The sequence below is a fragment of the Podarcis melisellensis genome (assembly GCF_964234715.1).
Source record: "Podarcis melisellensis genome assembly, chromosome: 10".
In the NCBI taxonomy this organism is placed as follows: Eukaryota; Metazoa; Chordata; class Lepidosauria; order Squamata; family Lacertidae; genus Podarcis; species Podarcis melisellensis.
In genome coordinates this window covers 67,246,523-67,273,960 of record NC_138542.1, presented here as the reverse complement: position 1 = coordinate 67,273,960, position 27,438 = coordinate 67,246,523, and the positions used below count along the sequence as shown (strand labels likewise).

The 27,438-nt window shown below is 49.5% G+C and overlaps 1 protein-coding gene across 3 annotated transcripts in view; it reads right to left on the bottom strand.

The window, feature by feature from the left end:
* SFMBT2 (Scm like with four mbt domains 2) overlaps positions 1-27,438 on the bottom strand; it is a 72,159-nt gene that overhangs the window by 31,924 nt on the left and 12,797 nt on the right. For all 3 annotated transcript variants that reach the window (XM_081926898.1, XM_081926897.1, XM_081926899.1), the window contains 5 exons: positions 26,087-26,181; positions 24,093-24,333; positions 14,160-14,248; positions 10,280-10,526; positions 7,915-8,012 (listed from right to left, as the gene is read on the bottom strand). In XM_081926898.1, coding sequence (XP_081783024.1) covers positions 7,915-8,012; positions 10,280-10,526; positions 14,160-14,248; positions 24,093-24,333; positions 26,087-26,181 — 770 coding nt within the window. The remainder of the gene's footprint in view (positions 1-7,914; positions 8,013-10,279; positions 10,527-14,159; positions 14,249-24,092; positions 24,334-26,086; positions 26,182-27,438) is intronic.

Below are 27,438 nucleotides of genomic sequence, written 5' to 3'. Positions count from 1 at the left end.
CCCCCCCCGCAGCTCTGGGAGCAGTGGACAGGTTGCACGCAGCCTGTGCGCTACTCCAAGACCTTCTCCCTGCTTTTGCGGGAGGTGGCGGAATTCCCCCACCTCCCGCAAAAGCCCACAGGAGCCCCGCTTGACTCCTGCGGGCTTTTCGACCAGGAGGGAGAAGGGACTGAAATGGCCAGTCAGTCCCTTCTCCCTCCTTGGGTAAAAGCCCCCAAGAGCTGCGCGCTCTTTAAAGGCTGCGCGGCTCTTGCAGGCTTTTCTGCGAGGTGGGGGAATTCCCCCACCTCCTGGAAAAGCCAGCAAAGCCGTGCAGCCCCTTTAAAGAGCGCACGGCTTTTGCCTGCTTTTGCGGGAGGTGGGGGAATTCCCCCATCTCCCGCAAAAGCCCGCAGGAGGGAGAAGGGACTGACTCGGCCAGTCAGTCCCTTCTCCCTCCTTGGGGAAAAGCCCCCAAGAGCCGCGCGCTCTTTAAAGAAGCCACGGAGCCTCTTTAAAGAGCGCACGGCTTTTGCCTGCTTTTGCGGGAGGTGGGGGAATTCCCCCATCTCCCGCAAAAGCCCACAGGAGGGTTGGAGAGTAGCGGGAAGGCGTCGCGCGCCTTCCTGCTGCCCCCATCCTCTGGGGCTGGCGATGGGGGAAGCGCTGCTTTCCCCCCCGCCAGCCTCAAAGCCGGGTTGGAGAGTAGCGGGAAGGCGTCGCGCGCCTTCCTGCTGCCCCCCATCCTCTGGGGCTGGCGATGGGGGAAGCGCTGCTTTCCCCCCGCCAGCCTCAAAGCCGGGTTGGAGAGTAATAAGTGAATCAAAGATGAATCAAAGAGAGTAATAAGTGAATCAAAGCCGGGTTGGAGAGAAATAAGTGAATCAAAGATGAGAAATCAAAAAGAGGGATTTTTGTTTTTTCTTTTTAGTGTGTGTTTTTCTGGGTTTTTTCTTTTTCTATAAGTTAAATGTTTGTATTTTTTGTATTTTGTAACTTTATATTTTTGTTTATGTGTTTTTTCTTTTTTCTGTTTGTTGCTATTCCTAAAACTTAATAAAATATTATTATTAAAAAAATGGTGAAATAAATCAAGAATAGTTGCTTTCAAATGCTTAAGGCAGCGGCGGGCTGGTGGTGTCCCCAACCTTTCAGGGGGTCACATTTAAGTGAGTCTGCAGGACTCCGCAATTGAAAGGATTCGATTCCAGAAGCCACACATTTTGCGCTTCCGAACACAGCACTGACCCCTCTCCCCTCCAATTATGCGCCAATTTTGCGCGGTTTCCCACCACTGGAAAACTATTGCTTTCCAACAGCCTGGTTTTCATCAAAAGGAAGAGGGCCTCTTCCATCACTGACCTGTGTTGCAGCAATGACAGTATTCTTGACGCTAGTAATTCCACTCCCCATTCTTCACAGGAACCAAGTGTTTTTTGAAAGCAGGAGCAATAACACACCCCCACACCCCCACTCAGAGCTTATTGTAAAGGTGTTTGTAGGATAGAGTGCACTTGTTTGCAATTCATCACCTTCTCCTTTTATTAAACCTGCAGAATTTTCCATACCGATATATATCCTCACCGCAGGGGAAACTGAACTCACAAGCCAGGCGGCTCAAGGTGAGAATTTATTGCTTTGACAGGGCATAGCTGGCAAGAAACTCAAATCCAAACAAAAGTAAGAAGGGAAGGGAAGGCAAGATGCAGGAAACAGGATTTTTTGGGAAGCTACTGCCTTCTCTCCACAGAGTTGCATCTGACCCCTTCGCTACGAAGCTACTGGCAAATGCTGGCCCAGGTCTTTTGACACCTGAGATGTGCATCTTGAGAAGCCACCCTGTTCCTGAAACTGCTATTTAACTGTTTGTAAAACAGTGGATTTTAAATTGCTGGAAAGACATACTGGCTGAGGTCTAGGGATGGAAGGGGGCAGGCCTGGATCAGATATTAAAGCGAATCCACCTAAATGTCAGGGCTGGAGCCAGCAGCAAAAATAAATAAATCTCTCAAGGCCAGTGAAGTTGGATCTTTATTCAAGGAAACAAACCGCAGCTCAGGCCTAGTGGTCTCAGCAATGCTTTCGAGGAAGTCTTTCCAGCATCACTCCCCTGGCTCTGAGCCTTCTTCCCATTGCCGGGGCGGGGTTTTTCCCCCCAACGGTGCCTCCCACAATCCCTCTGACTCCAGCCAGTCCAGGATACCAATTCACATTTTTCCAAAATAATACACAAACCAAAAACACAAAACCTTGGGGCAGATGTTGCAGTTCAGTGCATACAGTACCAGTGGCATAGCAGGGGTTGCTGGCACCCGGGGCAGGCAAGCTGTTATGTAGTGTAGTTTCACCCTGGGCCAACAGGGGGATACTGTATATAGTTTTCACTCAGGTCTGTAGATAGTTTTCACTCAGGTCCGCAGCAGTTATTTTAGGCGGGAACTCTGGGCTGTGGTTGTTACAATGTTGACAGCCGGCTGCCTATAAAAGCAGGCCGGCTGAGCTGTTTGCAGTCAGTTCTATTCCAGCTTACAAAATAAAGAGCTACTTGAAGAAATCGCTGTGCCGGCTGCTATGTCAACCCCCAACTTAATACTGGCGACGAGGATGGGATGGATGGACATCAGAGCACAGCCAGATGCGGCCAGCCTCTGAACTGAGCTGAATCACTGAGCTGAATCACAGAGCGAAATCACTGAGCGAAATCACTGGGCAGAACCAATTCAGAGCTGACTGTTCTGGCTAGAGCACTGTGTTCCATCCATCGCCCTTCACGCCGGCATCGGAATCATGGCTTCACTTGTGCCTCTACCGCCGTTTGTGTCAGCCTCTGAATCATGGGACTCCTACCTCGCTCGGTTCGACTGCTACCTCCAAGCCAACGAGCTGACAGCAGTATCAAAGGATCGGAAGCGGGGCCTATTCCTCAGCCTCTGTGGGCCTGAGGTGTTTGAGACGGCCCGAGCATTGGTTGCGCCTGAAGCAGTCCAGGCAACACCATGGGACACGATCCAAGAGAAGCTCCGCAACCACTATGCACCAAAGCCGTCCAAGATTGCTGCCCGCCATGCGTTCTACCACCGGAACCAGGCAGAGGGGGAGTCAATCAACAGCTACACCACCGCCCTGCGCCAGGCTGCAATGCACTGTGAGTTCCGAGACTTAGACGATGCCCTGATGGATCGAATCGTCTGCGGGGTCCGGGACATCCATCTGCAACGGCGTCTCCTAGCCAAGCCAGACCTCACGCTACAGAAAGCCATTGAGGAGGCTGTGGCCTCAGAAGCTGCTGAACGCTCCGCCCAGGAGATCCGCAAGTCCAGCAGCCCGCGTCTTGCTAGGGAGCCAGTTCCGGTGCATCATGAAGAGGCCAGCAGTGATGAGGCATCCTCCAGTGAAGACGATGACGTGCACCAGACAAAGCGGGAGCGCAGGAAGTTCCAACAGAAGTCCAAGGGCCAACCGGAATGTGCCGGCTGCGGAGGCAACCATTCCCGTGCCAAGTGTCGATTCAGAGACGCCATCTGTAGGAAGTGTTCCAGAAGGGGCCACATCGCTAAGGTCTGCCGATCGGCTCCGTCTGACACCCCCCCTTCATCGACTCGCAAGTCCAAGTCTTCACTCCAGTCTGCCAAGGAAAGTTGTTTCGCTCTCACCAACTGCCGCTGCCCGTCTGGAACCACGATTGGCCAAACCGACTCGCCTACGCGACGCAAGCTGAACGTCACGGTGCTCATTGAAGGAGCTCCATGTGACATGGAGATCGACACCGGGTCTGCCCTGTCCATCGTGTCATGGAGCACCATCAAAAGACTGGTACCCAGAGTGTCCAAGAGGCAACTCAACTCTCACCGCGTACACCTGAGAGACTACCAGGGAAACGACATTCCCGTGGTAGGCGTTGGCCGGTTCCGGATCGCCTTCAAGGATTTTTCGGGCCTGCTCCGGTTGGTGGTGGTCGAAGGTCAGCGGCCAAGCCTCCTAGGGCTAGACTGGTTTGATGCCCTCGGCCTGGAAGTCACCGGCATCAACTGCATCTCTAACGCAGAGACTGAGGGTCTGGTCAAAGACTTTGCCGAGGTTTTTGACGGCACCTTGGGGCAATATACAGGTACGCCCATCTCCTTTAGCCTTGATCCACAAGTCGCCCCCATCAAGCTAAAGCCACGCCGGGTTCCCTTTGCTCTCAAGGCTAAGGTGGACGAACAACTGGACAAACTGATTGCCCAAGGAGTTTTGGAGCCGGTTGACCACGCCAAGTGGGAAACCCCCATCGTCACGCCTGTCAAGCCAGATGGGTCGGTGAGAATCTGCGCCGACTACAAGTGCACGATCAACAAGGCACTTCAGCAGCACGCTTATCCGGTTCCTGTTGTCCAACACCTGCTGCATTCCCTGGGTGAGGGTAAGGTCTTCGCTAAGCTGGACCTTGCCCAAGCATATCAACAACTGCCAGTTGATGATGCCACTGCTGAAGCCCAGACGATCGTCACCCACCGGGGGGCATTCCGTTGCCGCCGGTTGCAGTTCGGGGTGAGTGTGGCTCCTGGAATCTTCCAAAGCCTTATGGAGCGTCTCCTGCAAGGGCTTCCGGGCGTGGTACCATATTTTGATGACGTCTTGGTGTCTGCAGACTCACACCAGCAGCTGTTCGAGCGCCTCCGTGCCGTGCTGACCAGGTTCCAAGAGGCCGGGCTCAAGGTAAAGAGGGAGAAGTGCCAGATCGCCGTTCCACAGGTAGAGTTCCTGGGCTATCTTATCGATGCCTCCGGCCTTCACCCAACCACATCCAAGATCCGCGCTATCCAGCAGGCCCCCACCCCAAAGAACAAAACGGAGTTGCAGGCATTCCTGGGGCTGCTGAACTTTTATAACATGTTCCTGCCCCACTTAGCACTAAGACGCCTTGGGCCTGGGGTCATCGGGAGACGGCGGCCTTCAACGCGGTCAAGGCTCTCCTTTCTTCAGACAGTGTGCTGGTACAGTACAGTGAATCCAGGCCGCTGGTCCTTGCCTGCGACGCCTCACCTTTTGGCATCGGTGCTGTCCTTAGTCACCGTTTTCCAGATGGAAGAGAAGTACCGCTCGCCTACTTTTCCAGGACACTATCTCCGACGGAACGGAATTACAGCCAGCTCGACAAGGAGGCATTGGCACTTGTGGCTGGAGTGAAGAGGTTCCATGAATACCTCTATGGCAGGACTTTTGACCTCATCACTGACCACAAGCCACTCCTGGGCCTCCTCGCCGGTGATCGTCCAACTCCACCGGTCCTCTCGCCACGCATGCTGCGATGGACTGTTTTCCTGGCTGCCTACCACTACCGGCTCATCCATCGCCCGGGGAAATCGATGGGCCATGCCGACGCCCTCAGCCGTTGCCCTCTTCCAGCATTTGTGGAAGACCCGGCTCCAGCTTCGTCGCTCCTTCTGATTGAGGATCTTCCGGCAGCGCCTGTATCAGCTACCACTGTGGCCTCCGCGTCTGCCCAGGATCGCACCATCAGCCGGGTGCTCAACTGGGTGTGGAGGGGGTGGCCACAAGGGCCTTTTGCATCGGAGTTCCAGCCCTTCGCAACCAGACAACATGAACTCTCAGCTCATCGCGGCTGTCTGCTGTGGGGAGACCGCGTCGTGATTCCCCAGGGACTCCGTCAGCGCGTCCTGGAGGCTCTGCACGTTGGCCACCCGGGAATTGTCAAAATGAAGGCATTGGCTCGGTGTTACGTCTGGTGGCCTAATATGGACGATGCCATCACTGCCTGGGTGTCCGCCTGTCAAGCGTGCCAAGAGTCGAGGCCTGCACCACCGGCAGCTAAGGGACACACCTGGGAGATGCCAAAGACACCCTGGTCGAGGGTGCACATCGATCTGGCTGGCCCCTTTCACGGCCGGACCTTTATGGTAGTGGTGGACGCCTATTCCAAATGGCTGGAGGTCGCCCTGATGCCCTCCACCACTACCGAAGCTGTCATCCGGGTGCTGCGAGGCCTGTTTGCAACGCATGGGTGTCCTGATGTCCTTGTCTCTGACAACGGACCGCAGTTCACGTCAGGCACCTTTGAGCGGTATCTTTTGGGACTGGGCATCCGCCATGCCCTAACGGCACCCTTTCATCCATCCAGCAACGGGCAAGCGGAAAGAATGGTGCGCTCGGCAAAAGAGGCACTGGCGCGCCTGGACCGGGGAGACTGGCATGAGCGGGTCGCCGAATACTTGTTCGTGCAACACATCACCCCTCATGCGGCCACAGGGAGGAGTCCTGCTGAACTGCTTATGGGCCGCCGCCTCAGGTCACCGCTCGACCGGCTACACCCGGACTTTGCCGTGGCTGAACCCCCAGGCTGTGCCAACGCGCCACGGTCATTTGTCCCAGGAAACCAGGTCTTTGCCCGGAACTATGTGGGGGACATTCCTTGGGTGCCAGCCACAGTAGTGGGAGTCACTGGACCTCGCTCGTACCAGGTGGCACTCGAAGATGGACGCTTGTGGCGACGGCACATAGACCAGCTTAGGCGCAGGGTTGGGAACTTGGACACTACCGAGGTGCCCCCAACTGCGCTTGCAGCTCCAGAAGAGACACGTACAGATGGCGAGGCCCCACCTACACCTCCCTCGCAAACTACCAGCGTGGAGCCGAACCAAGCCGCTTCAGAACAGACTCAGACCACTCCACTTGCGGAGGCTCCACCCACAGCAGCGGATCCAGGGGAGTTGGTCCCAACGCCACCTAGGGTCGCACCACAGCCTCAGCGAGAACTGTGTGGCCCTCCGGACTTGGCTACCAGTCCCCGGCGGTCTGGCAGAGTTTCCAAGCGCCCAACTTATTTAAAGGACTATGTTGTTGGACATGTATCACTGTTGGTCTAAGTATGGTAAATGTAACCGATATGCTTTTGTGCCTAATTGAACCATTACGCGTAGTGCTGTATATAAGGAAACCATTACGATTGTAACTAACGCCTTATCTCGGTGGGGAGGGGTGTTATGTAGTGTAGTTTCACCCTGGGCCAACAGGGGGATACTGTATATAGTTTTCACTCAGGTCTGTAGATAGTTTTCACTCAGGTCCGCAGCAGTTATTTTAGGCGGGAACTCTGGGCTGTGGTTGTTACAATGTTGACAGCCGGCTGCCTATAAAAGCAGGCCGGCTGAGCTGTTTGCAGTCAGTTCTATTCCAGCTTACAAAATAAAGAGCTACTTGAAGAAATCGCTGTGCCGGCTGCTATGTCAACCCCCAACTTAATACAAGCCGCCAATGTGGATGGAGTGTCCCTCCACCACAGCCAATCAGGGTCGTGCTGTGCCCCCTGCCTGCTCACATGGGGGGGAGGGCTGGTCAGCCAATGCTGGCGCCTGAGTGGGTTATGCCCTCCTCTCAAATTTTGTGCCTGGCTCCCCCCCCCCCCTGCGCTACGCCACTGCACAGTACAAGCTAGATGGACCTAAGGTCTGATATGGTGTTAGGAGGTTAGGCAAGCTTTCTCTCAGGGAAACGACAATACTAGGCATGGAAACGGCAAGGTTATAAGTGCCCATTCTAGCCTACAGCCTCTCCCAACTTGGCGTCATCCAGTCACGTTGAACTACAACTCCCAACAACCCTGACCAGTCGTCTGGTGCTGATGGTCGTTGGAGTCCACAGCTCTGGAGGGCAGCAAGTTGGGGGTGGCTGTAGGCTGGACTTTGCAAAGATGGCTTCAACAGGCAACCCATGGAGGGACTGGCCCAGGGTTCAAAATGGCGGCAGCAGTAATAGAACTATGGAGAAAGTAGCATCAAGCAAGGAGCTGGCAGTCTCCATGAAGCCCATTCCCCTATTCCTTACTCCGAACAAAGATGGATGAGTCTGATACGAGGATCAGGAGCACAATACAAGGATGCCACCGAAATTCAAACTGGCTGTTATTTCAGCTGAAAAGGGAATAACAGATCCTACCTTAAACACTTCCATAGGGAGGGGAATTTGTGCTGCCTCAATCAGGGCTTTATCCAGAGCAGAATGCCATTCAGACACAGTCTTCAGAGAACAGATTTCTAAAACAAACCACATCAGAAATCACATGGACGTTGAAGCAGTGTACATTAACATTCTGCAATGCTTCATTCAAGTTCTGGGTCTGCAAATACGTGAATGGCATCCATCTGTCCCAAGACACAATGGAGTGAGCCTCCAGGGGTGAAGTCAAACCGCCGCATTAACAGCACCAAAGTGGCCTCCCTGGGGCGCAAGCCTGGGCAGTGTTGAGATAAGTGTGCTGAGATAAGTTTGGTACCAGCTTGGCTGCAGGAGTTGGCAGAAGGTGCCATCCTTAGGGAATCCACTGCAGATTTGTGTAGCGTTTACTCCCTAGCCTTTTCTTCTCCCAAGGATATTCCCCAAAGGAGAGGAAGTTTAGGATCAGTTTGCTTTCTCGTAGGTGGGCCACCTGCCCAGGTACGTGTTCTCTCTCTCTCTCTCTCTCTCTCTCTCTCTCTCTCTCTCTCACACACACACACACACACACACACACATTCATATAATATATTGCTCACATAGGCCTCATTTGCACACCTGGTAGGTTTTACCAGATTTCTCCCAACAGACTCACACAGCAACCTGCTTTTAAGCTGCCCCGAGGACTCAACTGATGACCGTGCTTTGCAAAGTACAAAAACCGTAAATCGAGGGGGCGGGAAAGTTCCGTTGGCTGCCTCACTCAGTGCTTTTAAGCAATTCACAGCGGGGTTTTCTTTAAACGCCTGTAAATCCATTCACAGGAGGAAAGTGAGATTAAAATAAAGCCTTTCCTTCTGGGGCAATCTCTTGCCTCACTGCGCCCCCACAAAACTGCACGGCCCAGAATACAACATGATGGGAGAGGTAAGCAGCCTCTCCTACTAAGTGGAACTAGAGCTCTCTTCCCGCTGCTCCTAGAATCAAGGTCAGTAAATCTGTTAATGAAGACAATAGGGCAAAGTTTTGGCACTCGGCCCGAAATACACTTAACACTGTTATCACCTGTTTGCAGCACCTCTGGGATAAACACTGAGCTCACCTGCAACTTGAACTGATTTGTGAGGGTCCAATACCTGCCCAAGACATTTTGCGGCTTGAGACAGAGCAGTGAATGGCCTCTCACCCCACTAAGTCAAAGTGCATGCCCAAGGCCTGCCAAGTTATTTTGCCGCCCGAGGCAGAAGATCCCACAAGCACCTTTCTGGTAGTCAAAGCACAATATAGGCGACTCTCAACTAGGGCTGGGCAATATATTGATATATCATCCCAAACAGGTTCCAAGTCCATATCGTGATATCGGTTTCATAACTTTTGACCTGGCAATACAGTCATACCTCAGGTTACAGATGCTTCAGGTTGCGTGTTTCCAGGTTACAGACGCGCCGAAACCTGGAAGTACAGTGGTACCTCGGGTTAAGTACTTAATTCGTCCCGGAGGTCCGTACTTAACCTGAAACTCTTCTTAACCCGAAGCACCACTTTAGCTAATGGGGCCTCCTGCTGCCGCTGCGCTGCTGGAGCCTGATTTCTGTTCTTATCCTGAAGCAAAGTTCTTAACCTGAAGCACTATTTCTGGCTTAGTGGAGTGTGTAACCTGAAGCGTATGTAATCTGAAACGTATGTAACCCGAGGTACCACTGTACTGGAACGGTTTACTTCCAGGTTTTGGTGCTCGTGCAGAAGCGCTAAATTGCGCTTTGCGCATGCACAGAAGCGCAACCCGCTCATGCGCAGACGCGGCACTGCAGGTTGTGAACGTGCCTCCCAAATGGATCACGTTCGCAACCCGAGTGTCCACTGTATATCGCAAATCATGACGCGTGCGTGTGTGCGCTATGCAAAAATCCCGATGTGGGGGAAAACCATGAAGCCAGCCAATGCCTCTACATAGCCCCATCCTTATTTCAGATGTCATGATCTATTGGTATATGGTGATGTTTAGCTGGTGATGCTGAAAACCAGATATCGCCCAGCCCTACTCTTACGTTCTGGGGATAGCAAAATCATGTATGGTCTAAACACCTTGGGTTCAAAGGCGGGTGAGGTTGCCAAAGTCCTTTTCCCCTCGGATACTTGATCCTTTTATGCCCACTTTTAATTCCTTTTGCCAACTGTGCAAAGCTTATGCAACTTAAATGTGTGTGCACGCTGTGAGTTACCTGTAACAGCAAACTAAGGCCATGCAGGTACCATACATTTAAAGCATATTATACTATTCATCAACCGCAGGCAGGCAGGGACCTGCCTATAACATTTGTAGTATTAGGAAACTTATTTCTGCATTTCTTTTCTTTCGTATTTTTACCTGCAGGTGGATCCAGTCTGTACTTATTCTCTTGACACCAACCAACTGGTCGAAGTCTGTAATCCAAGTAAAACAACCACTGGTCATAGGATTCAGTCTCCTCCAATCCCACATAGCGAAGGCGTAATCTTCCTCCAACATTCTCAAGAACACTAACTATCCAGTATTGAAAGGGACTCTGGGAATCCTGAAGCTCTATTAAGGAATCAACTGTAATGAGGTCTACAGGGTTTTTCCCTCGCAGAGGCTGTTTGAACAGAAGCAAAACTCCTTATTTTAAACTTTATGCCAAGTCTTCTCACGGTAACAGAGACAGCAGAAGATTTATATTTTTAAATTTTTTATTCTAATTTTGTGTGTATGTGTGCGTGTGTGTGTTTGCGGTTGGATGACGGTTTTTCTTCACCTTTATCCCAGCGGTCTCTCCTTCCTCCTAATTTTAACCCAGTCATACATTCCAAAAGCAAAAGAAAAAAAAGGGAAAAACAGGAAGAGAAATTAACTGTGCTTAATGCTTGACAATTATTCTTTTCAAAATTGACTCACATCCCCCCATTTAAAAAAAAATATTATTAATATCCCAGGAATCGGATTATGTGAAAATAAAATAAATGGTCTTAACTGTAGGGAGCTGTGACAAGGAAATGTTTAGGGAAAAGGAGTAAGCTTTTAAATGTTCACCTTGCAAAGTCACACATATATTCAGATCCTGGCAGCAGAAGCTGGTCCATTTGGAGAAATGGGCTACTGCCCAGCCATCTTCAGTTTGCCCCCAGATAGCCCTCACCTACCCTGTTTCCTTACTTACAAATACTCCAGGGGGTGGCCCTGCCTGAAAATGTCCTCCTCCTTAAGTCCCAGTGTTGCGCTTGCAGAACTCAGCAGAAGGGCGGCGAAGGACAGGGGCAAAACTAGAATGAGCTGGCTCTACTTGCCACTGGCTCTGGCGCCACCTACTGTCCACCTCCCAACCTTCCACCCTACCAGCTGCCACTGGATTCTGGGTGTTGATTTATGAATTAGATTTACATTTTTATTTTTTTAAAGGATGAGCTATGTATGGCCTTGAGGGTGTGCGTGTGCACGCACACACGTGTGTGTCAGCAAATGTGAATCTGAAGAACGAACCAGACATTATTTTCATAGCGTGTTCAGCAAACACACCTGTGTTTTTTGTTTTATAAAAAGGACCAGGTGTGCGTGTGTCGGAAGGGATTTTGTAGAGGTTTTTGTAGCATGTGGGAAAGAGAGGCAACATCCTTCACACCCCAACCACAATCCCAATGAAGTCCTCTAGCATGGCAAAAGCGTTATAATAAAAACTTCCATTGGTTCCAATGACAGTTGTTTTTTTCCCTAATTTGCTTGTTGGGATCACTGCAAGTAGTATTGCAACTGGGGGGGGGGGACTGGCAAACTGCAGTCCCAATTAACCCCAATCCCATGTGCCTGTTAATTAATTAATTGTATTTTTAAAAACAAAAAAAAAGGTGGTCGCTAAACACGCTGTTAAAGCAGCACCTGGTTCAGCCCTTTACCAAAATAAATAAAATCATTCTTGAAACGTAAGCATCCAATCTGCAAAATCTTGAATGTTTTTAACATGACAATTTCCAGATGGCTCTTAAGCATATCCGGGGAACGTTATAACGGGGTGTTGGTGGGGTGCGAACGGGGCCTGCCACAACAATGATGCATGTCCTGCTTATATTCACTCATTCTATGTGTTTTTAAGTTCCTGTTGGTTTGGGGTTTGCCTGATTAAAACTCTTAGGTGAGGAATGGGGGAAACAGAAGGAGAGCAGGATGTCTATAGATAATAATCAACTCTGCCTTGAGCATCCATTTCTACAGCAAAAGGACCCCGTAAGGAAGCACTACAGTCAGACAGCCTTTTTGCTAAACCGATAAGCAGTGATGGTGATAATAATTGCCATTAAAAAATAATAATATCTGGAACCAGTTACAATTTGCACACAAACACACACACACCCGCCCGATCCTCACTCCTGACTATTGAGCAAACAATGCAAGAGTGATTATTCTAGCAAGTAAGCCACCAATTCGGATAGCAAACTGTGAAACAGGCCTGGAGCCATAAGTTTTGCAGCGATGGTGATCATGGGGAGGAGCTGAAAGTTAGTACACCTCAAAACCAGCAGAGACTGAAATGCAAGCTGCTTGTTCTGTTAAAATTAAAAGCTATGGGGTATATTAAATACGCCAATAAAATGCAGTTGGGTGTCACTGGGCAGAATAAACACTGGGATTGAGTTGAATTGAGCAGCCAGACAGAATGTACTGCCTGCGTATTTCTCAGGAAAATAAAGAGCTAGAGGCTTTTCTATTAAAAAAGTGGAATATCCAGGGCTCATTTTACTGAAAGAACACCACAAGGCATCAATAACATTCATTGCTCCAGCAGTGCATTAGCAAGCCACACACTGTGGTGCATGCCCAGATTTGCATCTCTCTGTGTTGCACCAAGAATGGAATCATAGAATTGTGGAGCTGGAAGGGACCCCAGCGGTCATCTAGTCCAACCCCACTCCCCACACACTGCAATGCAGGAATCACAGCTGGACTGGAGATAACCCTCATCTTGAAAAAACACAACTCAGAACCATCCCACACAAACTCCACACCGCTGTGGACACACTGAACCGAACAGCAATACTCTCACAGCTTAATCTCACCCGAACTGCAGCCAATTAGGAGATCGTGAAGATAAGAGAATTGCCTTGTTAGATCCATCCTGTTCCAACATCATATATTTGGTAGCTCACTCAGTAGAGCATGGCACTCTTAATCTTAGGGTTGTGGGTTTGAGTCCCATGCTGGGCAAAAGATTCCTGCATTGCAGGGGGTTGGACTAGATTACTCTTGTTGTCCCTTCCAACTCTACAATTCTATGATTTCCACCATCAGCACCATTCCCTCAACAGCAGGGCAGGGGGACCTACAGCACTCTACATCAGGCTTCCTCAAACTCGGCCCTCCAGATGTTTTTGGCCTAGAACTCCCATGATCCCTAGCTAGCAGGATCAGTGGTCAAGATGATGGGAACTGTAGTCTCAAAACATCTGGAAGGGTGAATTTGAGGAAGCCTGATCTAGATGTTGCTGGACCACAGATCTTACCATACCTGCTGGCTGGGATGAACAATATCAAGAGGAGAATGTGTTTTCCAGCCCTTTACACCAGGGGCGCTGACTTGGGCCTTATGTTATGGGTCCCCAACAGCGCCCGTGACGTAACCTGACGTCATGACATCGTGACATCACGCTGGCGATGCGGCAGCACTGCCAAGGCCTCACGGGGACTCAGAGGTTACGTCAGAGACCTCTGAGCGACTTCCAGTTTCTACATCGTCTGGGAGGTCGTGTCAGGGCTCTGTGACGACTTCCAATAGAAACCAGAAGTCACTTCGGAGGCTTGTGTTGTGGGTGCTAAGCACCCATAAAAATTTTTGTGGGTACTCTGGTACCCAGGGCCCCCAAGACCTAGCGCCTATGCCCAACACTAACCTGGTCGAAGCCTCTGAGAAGGTCATTACTGTGAAAAGGAATTCCAAACAAGCACAGAATGTCTTGCTTCCATGCATTGAAAGAAACCCAAATAAGAATATCTGGATCTGTTTGCCTCCATCTCCACCGCTCCAATAGCCTAGAATCCGATCACTTAAGAATGTAATTGCACTTAAAAGTTGTGCCTATCTTAGATGACCCACATGCAAACAATCAATGCTTTCCTTCTCACCCGCTGCCTTGCCAGAGCTGGGCTAAAAAGCGAGGAGGCGGGAGTCAGTTTTACAGGCTTAAATAATCGTACCACCACAAACACTGTAGCACTCAAGAGGATATATTAACTCAATACATACGCCTTCCAGTAAATTTGCAGGCGCCGTTCGCGAGCCCGTCAAATCACGTATGAGGAACGCCGTCCAGTCCGAATATTTCTCCTTGATAGCTGGGAAAGCAAGGCGAGCACATGATTAGCTAAGGCGACAGATTCTGACCCGTAAAAAGGCTACACCGAAACATAGAGGCAGATTGTACGAGGTAGCTTCCAAACTCTATGACCCATCACAATCTCGGTCCAGTAAACTATGGTTTGCAGGTACCATCCATCCCAAGCCATTTGAGTTTCCATGGTGGAAGAAAGGCAGTAAATCCATGAAAACAAATAAATAAGCAAAAAAGGGGGAAAGGAAAATTCAGCAGTAAAAAGTACCAGTGAGTGTCCCTGGGAAAATTAGTTGTTCCAAGCACTGCATGGATTTAGGTCTGAGCCAGGCATGCATACCCTGAAAAATGTGGACATCCTGTACCACAGAAAAACACGGACACCCCGTTTTTTATCGTGAGAGAAAGGCGGCCATATTGGGCATCACAATCTCCCATTATTTCACGCCGCAATTTCTTCCCCACCCCACTAAAAAGTTGTTGTTTTTTTCCAGGAGGATATGGCAGTGTGAAATCACGTGAGATCACAGCGCCCAAAATGGCCGCCGTTCTCTCGCAATTACAAAACAGGAAGATGGCATCTGGGAACATGGCCTCTTGGTTTTTGCCTTCAAGGTGTTGGGAGGGCATGTGCATGAGCGCCACACATTACAAGGTTACAAATTGGGATTTGCGAGGTGACAGGAGCTCTCTAGAGGGATTGCGTTAGCAGCGGTGAAAGTGTCGGCCAAAACTGCGGGGATAAGAGGATTTAAAAAAGCAACAAACAACAAGGCTGGATTTATATCCAGGCTCCGACATTAGCAGCTACCAGCAGATCCATCAAGGAAACAGCAGATGACAAAAGGCTGTAAATGTTACCAGCACAGAGAATCAATAGATAGCATCATTTACTGGCTGAAGGGGACCGATTGTATGACAAGGCCTAAACAAAGCAGCAAGATGTAACCGTTACAAATGAGCTATTTAATTAACTTGTCACCCAGCTGGTTCTTCAAGGGGGAAGACACGGGCGAGGGAGCCAGGCCCAGCCGCTAAGATACTCTCACGCCAACCAGGGAATAGCATGAGATAATTTAGGGTGGTGGCTGGTGTCCATTGCGACTGGTAGGGCAGAAGAAGGCAGGGAGGTCAGAAACAGGTGGGGCAGGGGCACCAATGGGGCAGGGCAGAGCTGCACCCTTTGATTGGCTTGCTAGAAGTGCAACAGCAGGAACCATTCATAGGAACGAGGAACGGTGGAGTTGGAAGGGACCCCAGGGTCATCTAGTCCAACCCCCTGCAATGCAGGAAACTCAGCTAAAGCATCCATGATAGACGGCCATCTAACCTCTGCTTAAAAACCCCCAAGGAAGGAGAGTCCACCATCTCCCCACTGTCAAACAGCTCTTACTGCCAGAAAGTTATTCCTGATGTTGAGTCGGAATCTCCCTTGTTGTAACTTGAAGCCGTGGGTTCGAGTCCTACCCTCCAGAGCAGGAGAAAACAGGCTTGCTCCCTCTTCTGTCTCCACTTTTCCAAGTTAACCATACCCAGCTCCCTCAACCATTCCTCATAAGGCATGGTTTCCAGACCCTTGATTGGGGGTAAGCAACCTTTTTCAGCTGTGGGCCGGTCCACCGTCCGTCAGACCATGTGGTGGGCCGGACTATATTTTGAAGAAAAAAATATGAGCGAATTCCTATGCCCCACAAATAACCCAGAGATGCATTTTAAATAAAAGCACACATTCTACTCATGTACAAACACCAGGCAGGCCCCACAAATAACCCAGAGGTGCATTTTAAATAAAAAGACACTTTCTACTCATGTAAAAACACACCATCCGCTGGCCGGATTGAGAAGGCGATTGGGTCGGATCCGGCCCCCGGGCCTTAGTTTGCCTACCCCTGCCCTTGATCATCTTGGTCGCCCTCCTCTGCACACCTTCCAGCTTGTCGACATCCTTCTTAAATCGTGGGGCCCAGAACCATAGCTGCCAACTTTTCCCTTTTCTTGCGAGGAATCCTATTCGGAATAAGGGAATTTCCCTTTAAAAAAGGGAAAAGTTGATAGCTATGCCCAGAACTTGACATGGAATGTGTGACTTATGGGACTGATAATATTGAGATAGATGGACCAATGGTCTGACTCTGTATAAAGGTGACTTTCTATGCCCCTGAGACTCCCCCCCCCCAATAAAGGCCTGATCACAGGAAGACAAACTGTTATTTTCTCGACAGGTTATACTCTGCTCTTGTCCAGGTGTTGCTGGACTACAACTCCCATCATCCCTGACCATTGCTCATGCTGGCTGAGGCTCATGGGAGTTGGAGTCCAAAAATGCCTGAAGATTCATGGCTTCTCCATCCCTCATTTAGGGCAACAAAAATATCCAATCACGTCCCTGCATTTGCACTCAGACCTCTGGGCGCTCTGGGCTACATGGGGGACAGGAATGGGGGCCTGCAACATCGTCCCTTCTGATTGGTAGACAGTATGAAGCCTCCAGATTGGCCAGGCATAATATATAAATGTGCCGAATTTCTGCCCTGTTAACAGAGGAGTGCTTTATTCCAGACACTCTTTCGGTCTATCAGCGCCTCTGTGATTAAATTCACCTTATCCGGAACATGTGTATTGCTTATTACGTTTCTGCTTTTTTAGCTTCGTGCAAATCTATTTAAACTAAGGGGGTTGTGGAAAATGCAAAGGTGACTGCTCTCATCCCTTGTAAAGGAGAAAAAATTAAAATAATAACTAACCGTACGGTATTACACAATGCTATCTTTGAATAGCGTCTCCGGAGGAATTAGCAATTTTATGGCCGTGGAAATAAAGTGCTGCATTAGCTGGAGGGTTCACGCAGATAAACGGGACCTTCTTTTCCCCTAAAGACTTAAGGCTTGCTCTCTGCGTTGCCTCTGAGCCTTGTCTAATTAGGTTGCTTACTTGTGTGTATCAAAGGTCAATAGTTAAGTTCATTAGAGCAACATTTGCCGCCGGGAAGGAATTTTCGTCGGGGCTTTGAACTTAGCCAAGCCTGATCTTGGCTGCTTGGGGCAGGAAGGAGAAGGACCATTGCCTGCTAGCAATAATAATAATAATAATAATAATAATAATAATAATAATAATAATATATTTATACCCCACCCATCTGGCTGGGCTTCCCCAGCCACTCCGGGCGGCTTCCAACAGAATATTAAAATACAGTAACGCATCAAACATCCAAAGCTTCCTAAACAAGGCTGCCTTCAGATGTCTTCTAAAAGTCTGGTAGTTGTTGTTCTCTTTTGACGTCTGGTGGGAGGGCATTCCACAGGGCGGGTGCCACTACCAAGAAGGCCCTCTGCCGTGTTCCCTGTAACTTGGCTTCTCACAGTGAGAAGACCCTCAGCACTGGACCTCAGTGTCCGGGCAGAACGATGGGGGTGGAGATGCTCCCTCAGGTATACTGGGCCGAGGCTGTTTAGGGCGTTAAAGGTCAACAACAACATTTTGAATTGTGCTCGGAAACGTACTGAGAGCCAGTGTAGGTCTTTCAAGACCCATGTTATGTTGTCTCGGCGGCTGCTCCCAGTCACCAGTCTAGCTGCCGCATTCTGGATTAGTTGTAGTTTCTGGGTCATCTTCAAAGGTAGCCCCACATAGAGCACATTGCAGTAGTCCAAGCGAGAGATAACCAGAGCATGGGTATGAAATGATCATTCCCAACAGCTGGGGTGTATGGGTTGTGAGGGGAGGGTAGTACCTCGGGGGGAGCATATCTTGCCCCTTCTGGGGTCATTTGTCCACCTTTGGTCCCTACCTTGCACTTAGCTCTCACCTGTGGCTCCTAAAAGCCGTTAGCATGCAACTACAGCCGCACCCCGGGAATGGCGTTGACTGGACGGCTAAACCAGCTGAGGGGAGCTGATGGGTCTCAAACCCTCAGTGAGTTCAGGCGTCACACTTGCACACCCCTTTGTACCACAGAGTTGATCTGCCAACATGACTGGTGCCTGAAGCCAGCTCCTTAGGGATTGTGCCATCTCCCATTCTGTGGACAGGTTAAAGGACCCCTGGACGGTTAAGTCCAGTCAAAGGCGACTAAGGGGTTGTGGCGCTCATCTCGCTTTCAGGCCAAGGGAGCCGGCGTTTGTCCACAGACAGCTTTCCGGGTTATGTGGCCGGCAGGACTAAGCTGCTTCTGGCGCAACAGAACACTGAAACCAGAGCAGCGCACGGAAACGCTGTTTGCCTTCCCGCCGGAGCTGTACCTATTTATCTACTTGCGCTGTCGTGCTTTCGAACTGCTAGGTTGGCAGGAGCTGGGACACAGCAGCGGGAGCTCACCCCGTCGCAGGGATTCGAACCGCCGACCTACCAACTGGCAAGCCCAAGATGCTCAGTGGTTTAGAACCAAGCCAGCGTAGACATCGCTGAGACAGAAATGCAATCATGTTGGGAATGTGGGCTTGGGAGAGCACACGGCCAAAGATTTATTGGTGCTTCCAGGCCCTAAATAGTTACAAGTTAAGGTATTGGGGGGGGGGGTGATACCCCTCCCTAGATATCTGATGTGGGTCCATCAGTCTTCAACTCCCTGTTGCCATGTCCTCTATACTTCCTTGAAGCTTGAGATTGTAAGCTGTTTGAGGCAGAGACCTTTATTTCCTTTCCTCATGCCGCAGAGTAGCATTTATTTACGTCTATTAAATAATCCTCCGTCTCCCCTCATATAATTGATATGTATGTTGCACCACGCAGGGCGATAGCACAATAAATCCTCTTCATCTCCCTTTGTTTCCTCCCAAAATCAACTTCCCAGCTGTCATAAAGGCGGTGTTGGCGAGTGGATATTTTCATATAGTGCCGGGTCATTTCATTAAAACGGTTTCACTGCCTCCCAGAGCGGCGGTTATTCATTCCGAGCCTCCCATAAATCTGAGCCTCCTTATTTTTTACGACAGGCACCGTCCATCTGTAGCCTGCCACGGGGATGCCGTTTCAAAAAATAAAGGAGGTTTTTTACGGGGAGGAGATCGACGCACACAGTGCTCCAAGGGACTGCCAACCGTGTTCATTAAGCGAGTTCAGGCCTGCGCCGAAAGCTGTCAAATACAGAGTCAGACCAACGGCCCCTCTAGCTCAGTAAAGTCTACCACACTTGCGGTGGGGAAAGGGTTGTTGCTTACCCACAGGAAGTGTCACATCAGTAGCCAATGGAGGGAACAGATCCTAAACCAAAATTGGTGGGCAAAGTTTGCAGCATGGTGAGGACGGCATTGTTGTTTAGTTGTGTCCGACTCTTCGTGACCCCCTGGACCAGAGCACGCCAGGCACTCCTGTCTTCCACTGCCTCCCCCAGTTTGGTCAAACTCATGCTGGTAGCTTCAAGAACACTGTCCAACCATCTCATCCTCTGTCGTCCCCTTCTCCTTCTGCCCTCCATCTTTCCCAACTTCGGGGTCTTTTCCAGGGAGTCTTCTCTTCTCATGAAGTGGCCAAAGTATTGGAGCTTCAGCTTCACGATCTGTCCTTCCAGTGAGCACTCAGGGCTCATTTCCTTCAGAATGGAGGTTTGATCTTCTTGCAGTCCATGGGACTCTCAACAGTCTCCTCCAGCACCATAATTCAAAAGCATCAGTTCTTCGGCGATCAGCCTTCTTTATGGTCCAGCTCTCACGTCCATACATCACTACTCTGAAAACCATAGCTTTAACTATACTGACCTTTGTCGGCAAGGTGATGTCTCTGCTTTTTAAGATGCTGTCTAGGTTTGTCATTGCTTTTCTCCCAAGAAGCAGGTGTCTTTTAATTTCGTGACTGCTGTCACCATCTGCAGTGATCATGGAGCCCTTTCTACCCTACCTAAAAAGGGCACCAGTCACCACTAGGTTCCCACCCAGAGAGTGCAGATTCTCCATCTCAGCTCTGCAATGACAGGCAGGGACTTTTCAGTGGTGACACTGCTTTTTGGAATATTCCCTCCAGGAAGCTAGCTCAGCACAAACCCCAATATCTCTTGGGTACCAAGAACCCCCCAAATGTAAAAAAGCTGTTGTTGTCTTTCAGTCAACATGATCTAATCAGTATCCTCAGCGGATTCAGCTCATCCCCACCCCCCAATTTTTTAGAAAACCAGCAACTGATCCCCAAAATCAGCAACTTAGCTTATGGAAAAACAATTAGACAAACTAATTTTTCCAAGCTTTCCAACCAAAAAAAAAAAATGAAAATAAATCCATATTATTATTATTTAATCTGAAAGAGGAGAATGGGGCGGAGAGTCCCCAACAAACTTTAAATACAGTACAGCATGCAGAAAGAATCCAATATCAAGCCTGACTGAAGAAGTTGATTAAATTAGTTCAATTTAAAAGCCTAAACAAACCCTGAAGGTGGCTCCTTTGTACACTGCTAAATCATTTACTACCCGAGAAGAACTGAACGGGCGCAAAATATTCATTCATTAAATCTTCCATAAATTTCCACTCGGTATTTGGCTGCAGCCACAATATTACTTATAAGTCATTACATGCCGTTCATTTGGCGCCTGCTGTTTGGATGAAGTCTGGGCATTTCACACCACTTCTTGCCTGCTTTGGTCGCAAATTATTTGGAAGTTGTTGCAAAGGGCAGTCAAATTTCTATCGATGATGCAGGGCTGGGGGGCCACAGCTCAGCGACGGAGCGTCTGCCTTGCATGCAGAACGTCCCCAATTCAATCCCTGCCATCTCCAGGCAGGACTGGGAAAACCTCCCCGTCTGAATCCTTGGAGAGCTGCTGCCAGTCAGAGTTGCCAGTACTGAGGTAGATAGACCAATGGTCTTAACTGGTAGAAGGAAGTTTCCTATGTTCCTCTGGTTGTTTACCAAGAAGCTCATAAGCTATGGCAAGCAAATGTACTGTACCACTGTACAGAGGAAAAACCTGCTTATTTTGCAGGTTAACAGCCTTCTTAAATTGTGACGCTCAGAACTGGACAGAGTATTCCAGGTGGGGCCTGACCGAGACAGAAGACAGTGGTACCTCGGGTTAAGTACTTAATTCATTCTGGAGGTCCGTTCTTAACCTGAAACGGTTCTTAACCTGAAGCACCACTTTAGCTAATGGGGGCCTCCTGCTGCCGCTGTGCCGTCGGAGCACGATTTCTGTTCTTATCCTGAAGCAAAGTTCTTAACCTGAAGCACTATTTCTGGGTTAGCGGAGTCTGTAACCTGAAGCGTATGTAACCTGAAGTGTATGTAACCCGAGGTACCACTGTAGTTGTTTTTCTCTTTGACATCTGATGGGAGGGAGTTCCACAGGGCGGGTGCCACTACCGAGAAGGCCCTCTGTCTGGTTCCCTGTAACCTCTCTTCTCGCAATGAGGGAACCGCCAGATGGCCCTCAGCGCTGGATCTCAGTGTCCGGGCTGAAGTTCTTAACCCGAGGTACTATTTCTGGGTTAGCGGAGTCTGTAACCTGAAGCGTATGAAACCTGGAGCGTCTGTCACCCAAGGTACCACTGTAGAGTGGCTGCCAGAGATTCTCCAGAGGGGGGGAGCGGTAGGAGGGCGCATTCCCGGCCCTATCTGAAAATGTCAGGATTTGAACCTGGAACCTTTCTGCCTCCTCTGCAGCACCTGGGTTTGGGACTCCAACTCCCATCAACCCCAGCCAGAACACCTGATGGGAGTCCAAAAGATCTAGGCTGCTGATAGACGGTACTCCGAAGTTATTTAGCAAATGCGTCATATGGTGTCTGGCAACGCATCACATCAACATAAACTAGGCACAATTCAGCATCTCTGTGAAGCCTCCAGCTGGAAACCAGTCATTACAGCACTCAATAAAAACTCTTCCCTTTTGACCCAAGCGGATCATGATTCACTTGCCTCTGCGAAACCCTTCTCCCCTCCTTGCCAAAAATGAATTACAAACCACACTGTAAAAGCAGAGTTGGGGAAGGGGGCGGTGTCTAATGCACACACACACACATACTGTCTCCATGTGAATTTCCTGGATTCACGGATAGCTCAATTTTCAAATTTGTCTTCTTTTTTTCAGTATGTCCATATGTGCTCGCATGAGATAAGGTTCAGGAAAAGAGGACAGATGTTGACCTGAGAGCTCATGCACAGGTGCTGGCAAAAGATTGCTACATGCACAGCTATTTATCTTTATTCATTCATTCATTTTCCATCCCGTCTTTCCTCCCGAAGGAGGACAGGGAGGCAAACACAACCATAATAAAACAGTTTTTAAAACATTGCCATTTTTTATTTTGGAGGGGGTAAACATTATTTGGCTAGAGAAACGGATCACAGAATTCGGCTAAGCTTAATTTTGAAGGACAACTGTGTTTTGGTTGACATATAGTTTCTGAAAGTGCAAAATCGATAGAGCCGCCGACTGTACTGGCTACCGATTAGTTTCCGGTCCAAGTCAAAGTGCTGGTTTTGACCTGTAAAGACTTAAATGGCTCAGGACCACAATACCTCAAGGACCGCCTCTTTCCATATGAACCTACCCGGACCCTGAGATCATCATTTGAGAGCCAGTGTGGTGTAGTGGTTAAGAGCGGTAGTCTCGTAATCTGGTGAACCGGGTTCGCTTCCCCGCTCCTCCACATGCAGCTGCTGGGTAACCTTGGGCCTGTCACACTTCTTTGAAGTCTCTCAGCCCCACTCACCTCACAGAGTGTTTGTTGTGGGGGAGGAAGGGAAAGGAGAATGTTAGCCGCTTTGAGACTCCTTAAAAGGGAGTGAAAGGCAGGATATCAAATCCAAACTCTTCTTCTGCTTTGTGTGCCTCCTCCTTGAAAGGTCCAGAGGGTGGCAACACGAGAACAGGGCCTTCTCTGCAGCGGCTCCCCGTCTGTGGGATGCTCTCCTCAGGGAAGTTCGCCTGGCGCCTTCATTATACACCTTTAGGCGCCAGGCAAAAATGTTCCTTTTTAACCAGGCCTTTGGCTGACGTGATCAACACCCCAAACCCTTTAAAACGTGGCTCTTGGAGGGGTGTGCGTTATTGGGTTAGAGTTTTTATTTTGATTTTATATATTGTGATGTTTTTTGTGAATCGCCCTGAGACCCCTGGATATAAAAAATAAAGGGACCCCCTGACCGTTAGGTCCAGTCGCAGACGACTCTGGGGTTGTGGCGCTCATCTCGCTTTATTGGCCAAGGGAGCCGGCGTACAGCTTCCAGGTCATGTGGCCAGCATGACTAAGCCGCTTCTGGCAAACCAGAGCAGCGCATGGAAACGCCGTTTACCTTCCCGCCGGAGCGGTACCCATTTATCTACTTGCACTTTGACATGCTTTCGAACTGCTAGGTTGGCAGGAGCAGGGACTGAGCAACAGGAGCTCACCCCATTGCGGGGATTTGAACTGCCGATCTTCTGATCAGCAAGCCCTAGACTCTGTACTTTAGACAACAGTGCCACCCCCCGTCCCTCTGGGTATAGGGTGGTATATACAGTGGTACCTCGGGTTACATACGCTTCAGGTTACAGACTCCACTAACCCAGAAATCGTGCTCCGGCGGCACGGCAACAGCAGGGGGCCCCATTAGCTAAAGTGGTGTTTCAAGTTAACAACAGTTTCAGGTTAAGAACGGACCTCCAGAACGAATTAAGTACTTAACCTGAGGTACCACTGTACCTCTGAATATAAATTCAATAAATGAATGAATTAATCACATTTCTCCTCCACCCCTACAGCAATCCTGAGCTACGGCCCTTCTACATTGAAGTCATTTTTGCGGTGGCAGTTCGTTTCAGCCAGATAGCTTGCCAATGATTAAAATTTGCAGGTAGAACAGAGGCACAACGAATCCCTTGAATACTAAGCAGAAGACCTGGGCCAACGTCGCCGTATCAAGATGCCAGACCCACTTACCATTGGGAGGCATGAGAACTTTGTTGTTCTGGGTGCACCAACCCACAGGGTGGAGATCGGCTGTCATGACGTCGCACCAGAAATCAGCTCTGCGGTCGTCTTCGTAGCCGCAGTAACGCAGCAGCAAGAGCTGCCCGCATGTGGTGATGATGGTTGCCACCCAGTAGGTCTCTGGGTTGTGTTTGTTGGCCACCTCTAGCTTCATGCCAGGTTGGAAACTGCTCTGCAGGCTGACTTCCACCTTCCCAAAAAGGAGAAAGAAACAGGGTTGCTTTGGCTTAAGGAACAAGAAGGAAACAAGATACGATTCCTCTAGAACTCCAGCGGGTGCAGAATGCAGCGGCGAGGCTCCTTACGGGGTCCTTGCCACGGGATCACATTCATCCAGTGCTTTACCAACTGCACTGGCTCCCAGTGGAGTACAGGGTCAGGTTTAAGGTGCTCGTTTTGACCTTTAAAGCCCTATGCGGCCTAGGACGCACGTACCTACGGGACCACCTCTCCTGGTATGCCCCGCGGAGGACCTTAAGGTCCACAAATGACAACACTCTGGAGGACCCAAGTTACAAGGTGGTTAGGTTGGTCTCAACTAGGGCCAGGGCCTTTTCAGTACTGGCCCCGACTTGGTGGAAAGCTCTGTCACAAGAGACTAGGACCCTGCAGGTCTTGATATCTTTCTGCAGGGCCTGCAAGACAGAGCTGTTCTACCTGGCCTTTGGTTTGGACTCAGTCTGACCCTTATGTCTTCCCTCCCCTTACGGTTTTGATTTATGGCCTACTTTTAAAATGAGGCTGCTTTTTAAATAGCATTTTGACCTGTATTTTAAATTGGTATTTTGTTTTGTTTTGTTTCCTTTCCTATTGCGTTTCTATTGCAATTTTACTGATGCTAGCCGCCCTGAGCCCGGCTCTAGCCGGGGAGGGCGGGGTATAAATAAAATTTATTATTTTTATTTTTATTTAGAACAGCCTTTACAAATGTGCAGGTCTAAATGTTTCTAGACCTAGTACTGTCTGACGCTGTTTTCCTTCCCGCTGCAGTGGTACATCTATTTATCCACTTGCACTGGCGTGCTTTTGAACTGCTAGGATGGCAGGAGCTGGGACAGAGCAACGGGAGCTCACCCCGTCGCGGGGATTCGAACCGCCGACCTTCTGATCGGCAAGCCCAAGAAGCTCAGTGGTTTAGACCACAGCGCCACCCGCGTCCCTTCTCACAGTGGTTAACCATAGGCCTGTGGGCTTCCCACAAGGAAGACCTGAGAGCAACAGCACTCTCAGGTGCACTATGAGCAACCGGTATTCAGAAAAAAAATGCCTCTGGCAGAGGTGCTAAAACATAGCCTTATCCTCCATGAATTTGTCTAACACACTGAAAAGCCATTCGCACTGGTGGGCATCGCTACCTCACATAGGAGCGGATTCCAGTGTCTAACTAGGCACCATGTTTTCAAGCAGTGTTTGAAATTAGCCAAGCGCCAGGCGCATTTTGCTCCTGGTTTTCGACCACCTGCGACCAAGAGAAGATGCCTGGGTGCCAGGATTGTGTCTGACATCTCCACCATCTGGGGGTCATCTGGACTGTTTCCACACACTCATATCCTGTAGAAATCTATCTGTTATATTTCATCTGCACAATCTGAATTTCTGGAGTTATGGGCAGTCACCATTAAGAAAAAGAGGGTGAAATAGGTTGATAGATATGTGGACTGTCCCTGGATCAAGTGACTTTTCTTCTTTAGGTTCTCAAATTCTCAACTGAGCTCTAGGTTGTCATCTGAACTTGCCAGATGTTTAACTGAGAATCAATCCCAGTCATTTGAAAAGTAAGACTTTAAAGCTGTCTTTCCTCCAAAATGGCAACTAGACATTCTGTTTTGGCAACTGGTTTAAGGAGCCATTTGGCACCTAGCTGAGATATGAGTTTCTAACACTGTTTGAAAGGTTTCATCACTGGTAATAAGGACCAGAAACTCTGGGCAAAGAATACCTACGTGCTTAAACGAAGTGTGAGGGGCAGCGCAAGATCCTGTCTCTTCCAAGTATTCATCCCAGTTGAAATCAACGTCTTCGGAATTTGAACTTTCATCTGCTTAATATAAAACAAAAAGACATATGTTATGTGTTCAAGCCAGCAATGAGGTCTCATGTTGTACAGGCTATGTGAGGGAAATGAAGAATGAGTGAATAGGCTCATTAGAAGTAGATTTGAATTGTTTTAATTAGTTGCCTTTCAATCACTTGCTTCTCTAATATGTTTAGTGGCACAACTTCAGCTGTTTATCAGTTCCGGTACTTAGTCAACTCTGTCTACTCCACGAAAAGGCGAGCTTCTGTTCGGGTAGCCTTTTCTACATCATCAAAAAAAGAGGGAATGTATCGCCACAGGAAAGAAAGGAGAAAGATCTGCATAAATTTTGTGTGTGCTAATGTACAGTGGTACCTCTGGATACGAACGGGATCCGTTCCGGAGCCCCATTCGCATCCTGAAGTAAACATAACATGTGCGCGGGTCGCGTTTCGCCACTTCTGCGCATGCGCGTGACATCATTTTGAGCGTCTGCGCATGTGCGAGCGGCGAAACCTGGAAGTAACGTGCTCCGTTACTTCCGGGTCGCCACAGAGCGCAACCCAAAAATACTTGAAGCTACTTCAACCCGAGGTATGACTGTACATGTATAGATTCAATTTTTAAAATAAAATAAATCTACAATTTAAATCAGCATAAGGGCATAAGAAGAGTCTGCTGGATCAGGCCAATGGCCCATCTAGTCCAGCATCCTGTTCTCACAGGGGCCAGCCAGATCCCTGGGGGAAACCCGCAAGCAGGATTCGAACACAAGACCCCCCTCCCCTCCTACGGCTTCCAGTGACTGGTATTCAGAGGTGTGAAGGCAGAGCACTGGAGCAGCCTGAGATGGTCCTCTCCTCCATGAATTTGTCTAACCCTCTTTAAAGCCATCTATGCTGGTGACCAGGGACGCAGGTGGCGCTGTGGATTAAACCACAGAGCCTAGGGCTTGCCGATCAGAAGGTTGGCGGATCGAATCCCCGCCACGGGGTGAGCTCCCGTTGCTTGGTCCCTGCTCCTGCCCACCTAGCAGTTCGAAAGCACGTCAAAGTGCAAGTAGATAAATAGGTACCGCTCCGGCGGGAAGGTAAACGGCATTTCTATGCGCTGCTCTGGTTTGCCAGAAGCGGCTTAGTCATACTGGCCACATGACCCGGAAGCTGTACGCCGGCTCCCTCGGCCAGTAAAGCGAGATGAGCACCGCAACCCCAGAGTCGGTCATGACTGGACCTAAGGGTCAGGGGTCCCTTTACCTTTATGCTGGTGACCATCCTT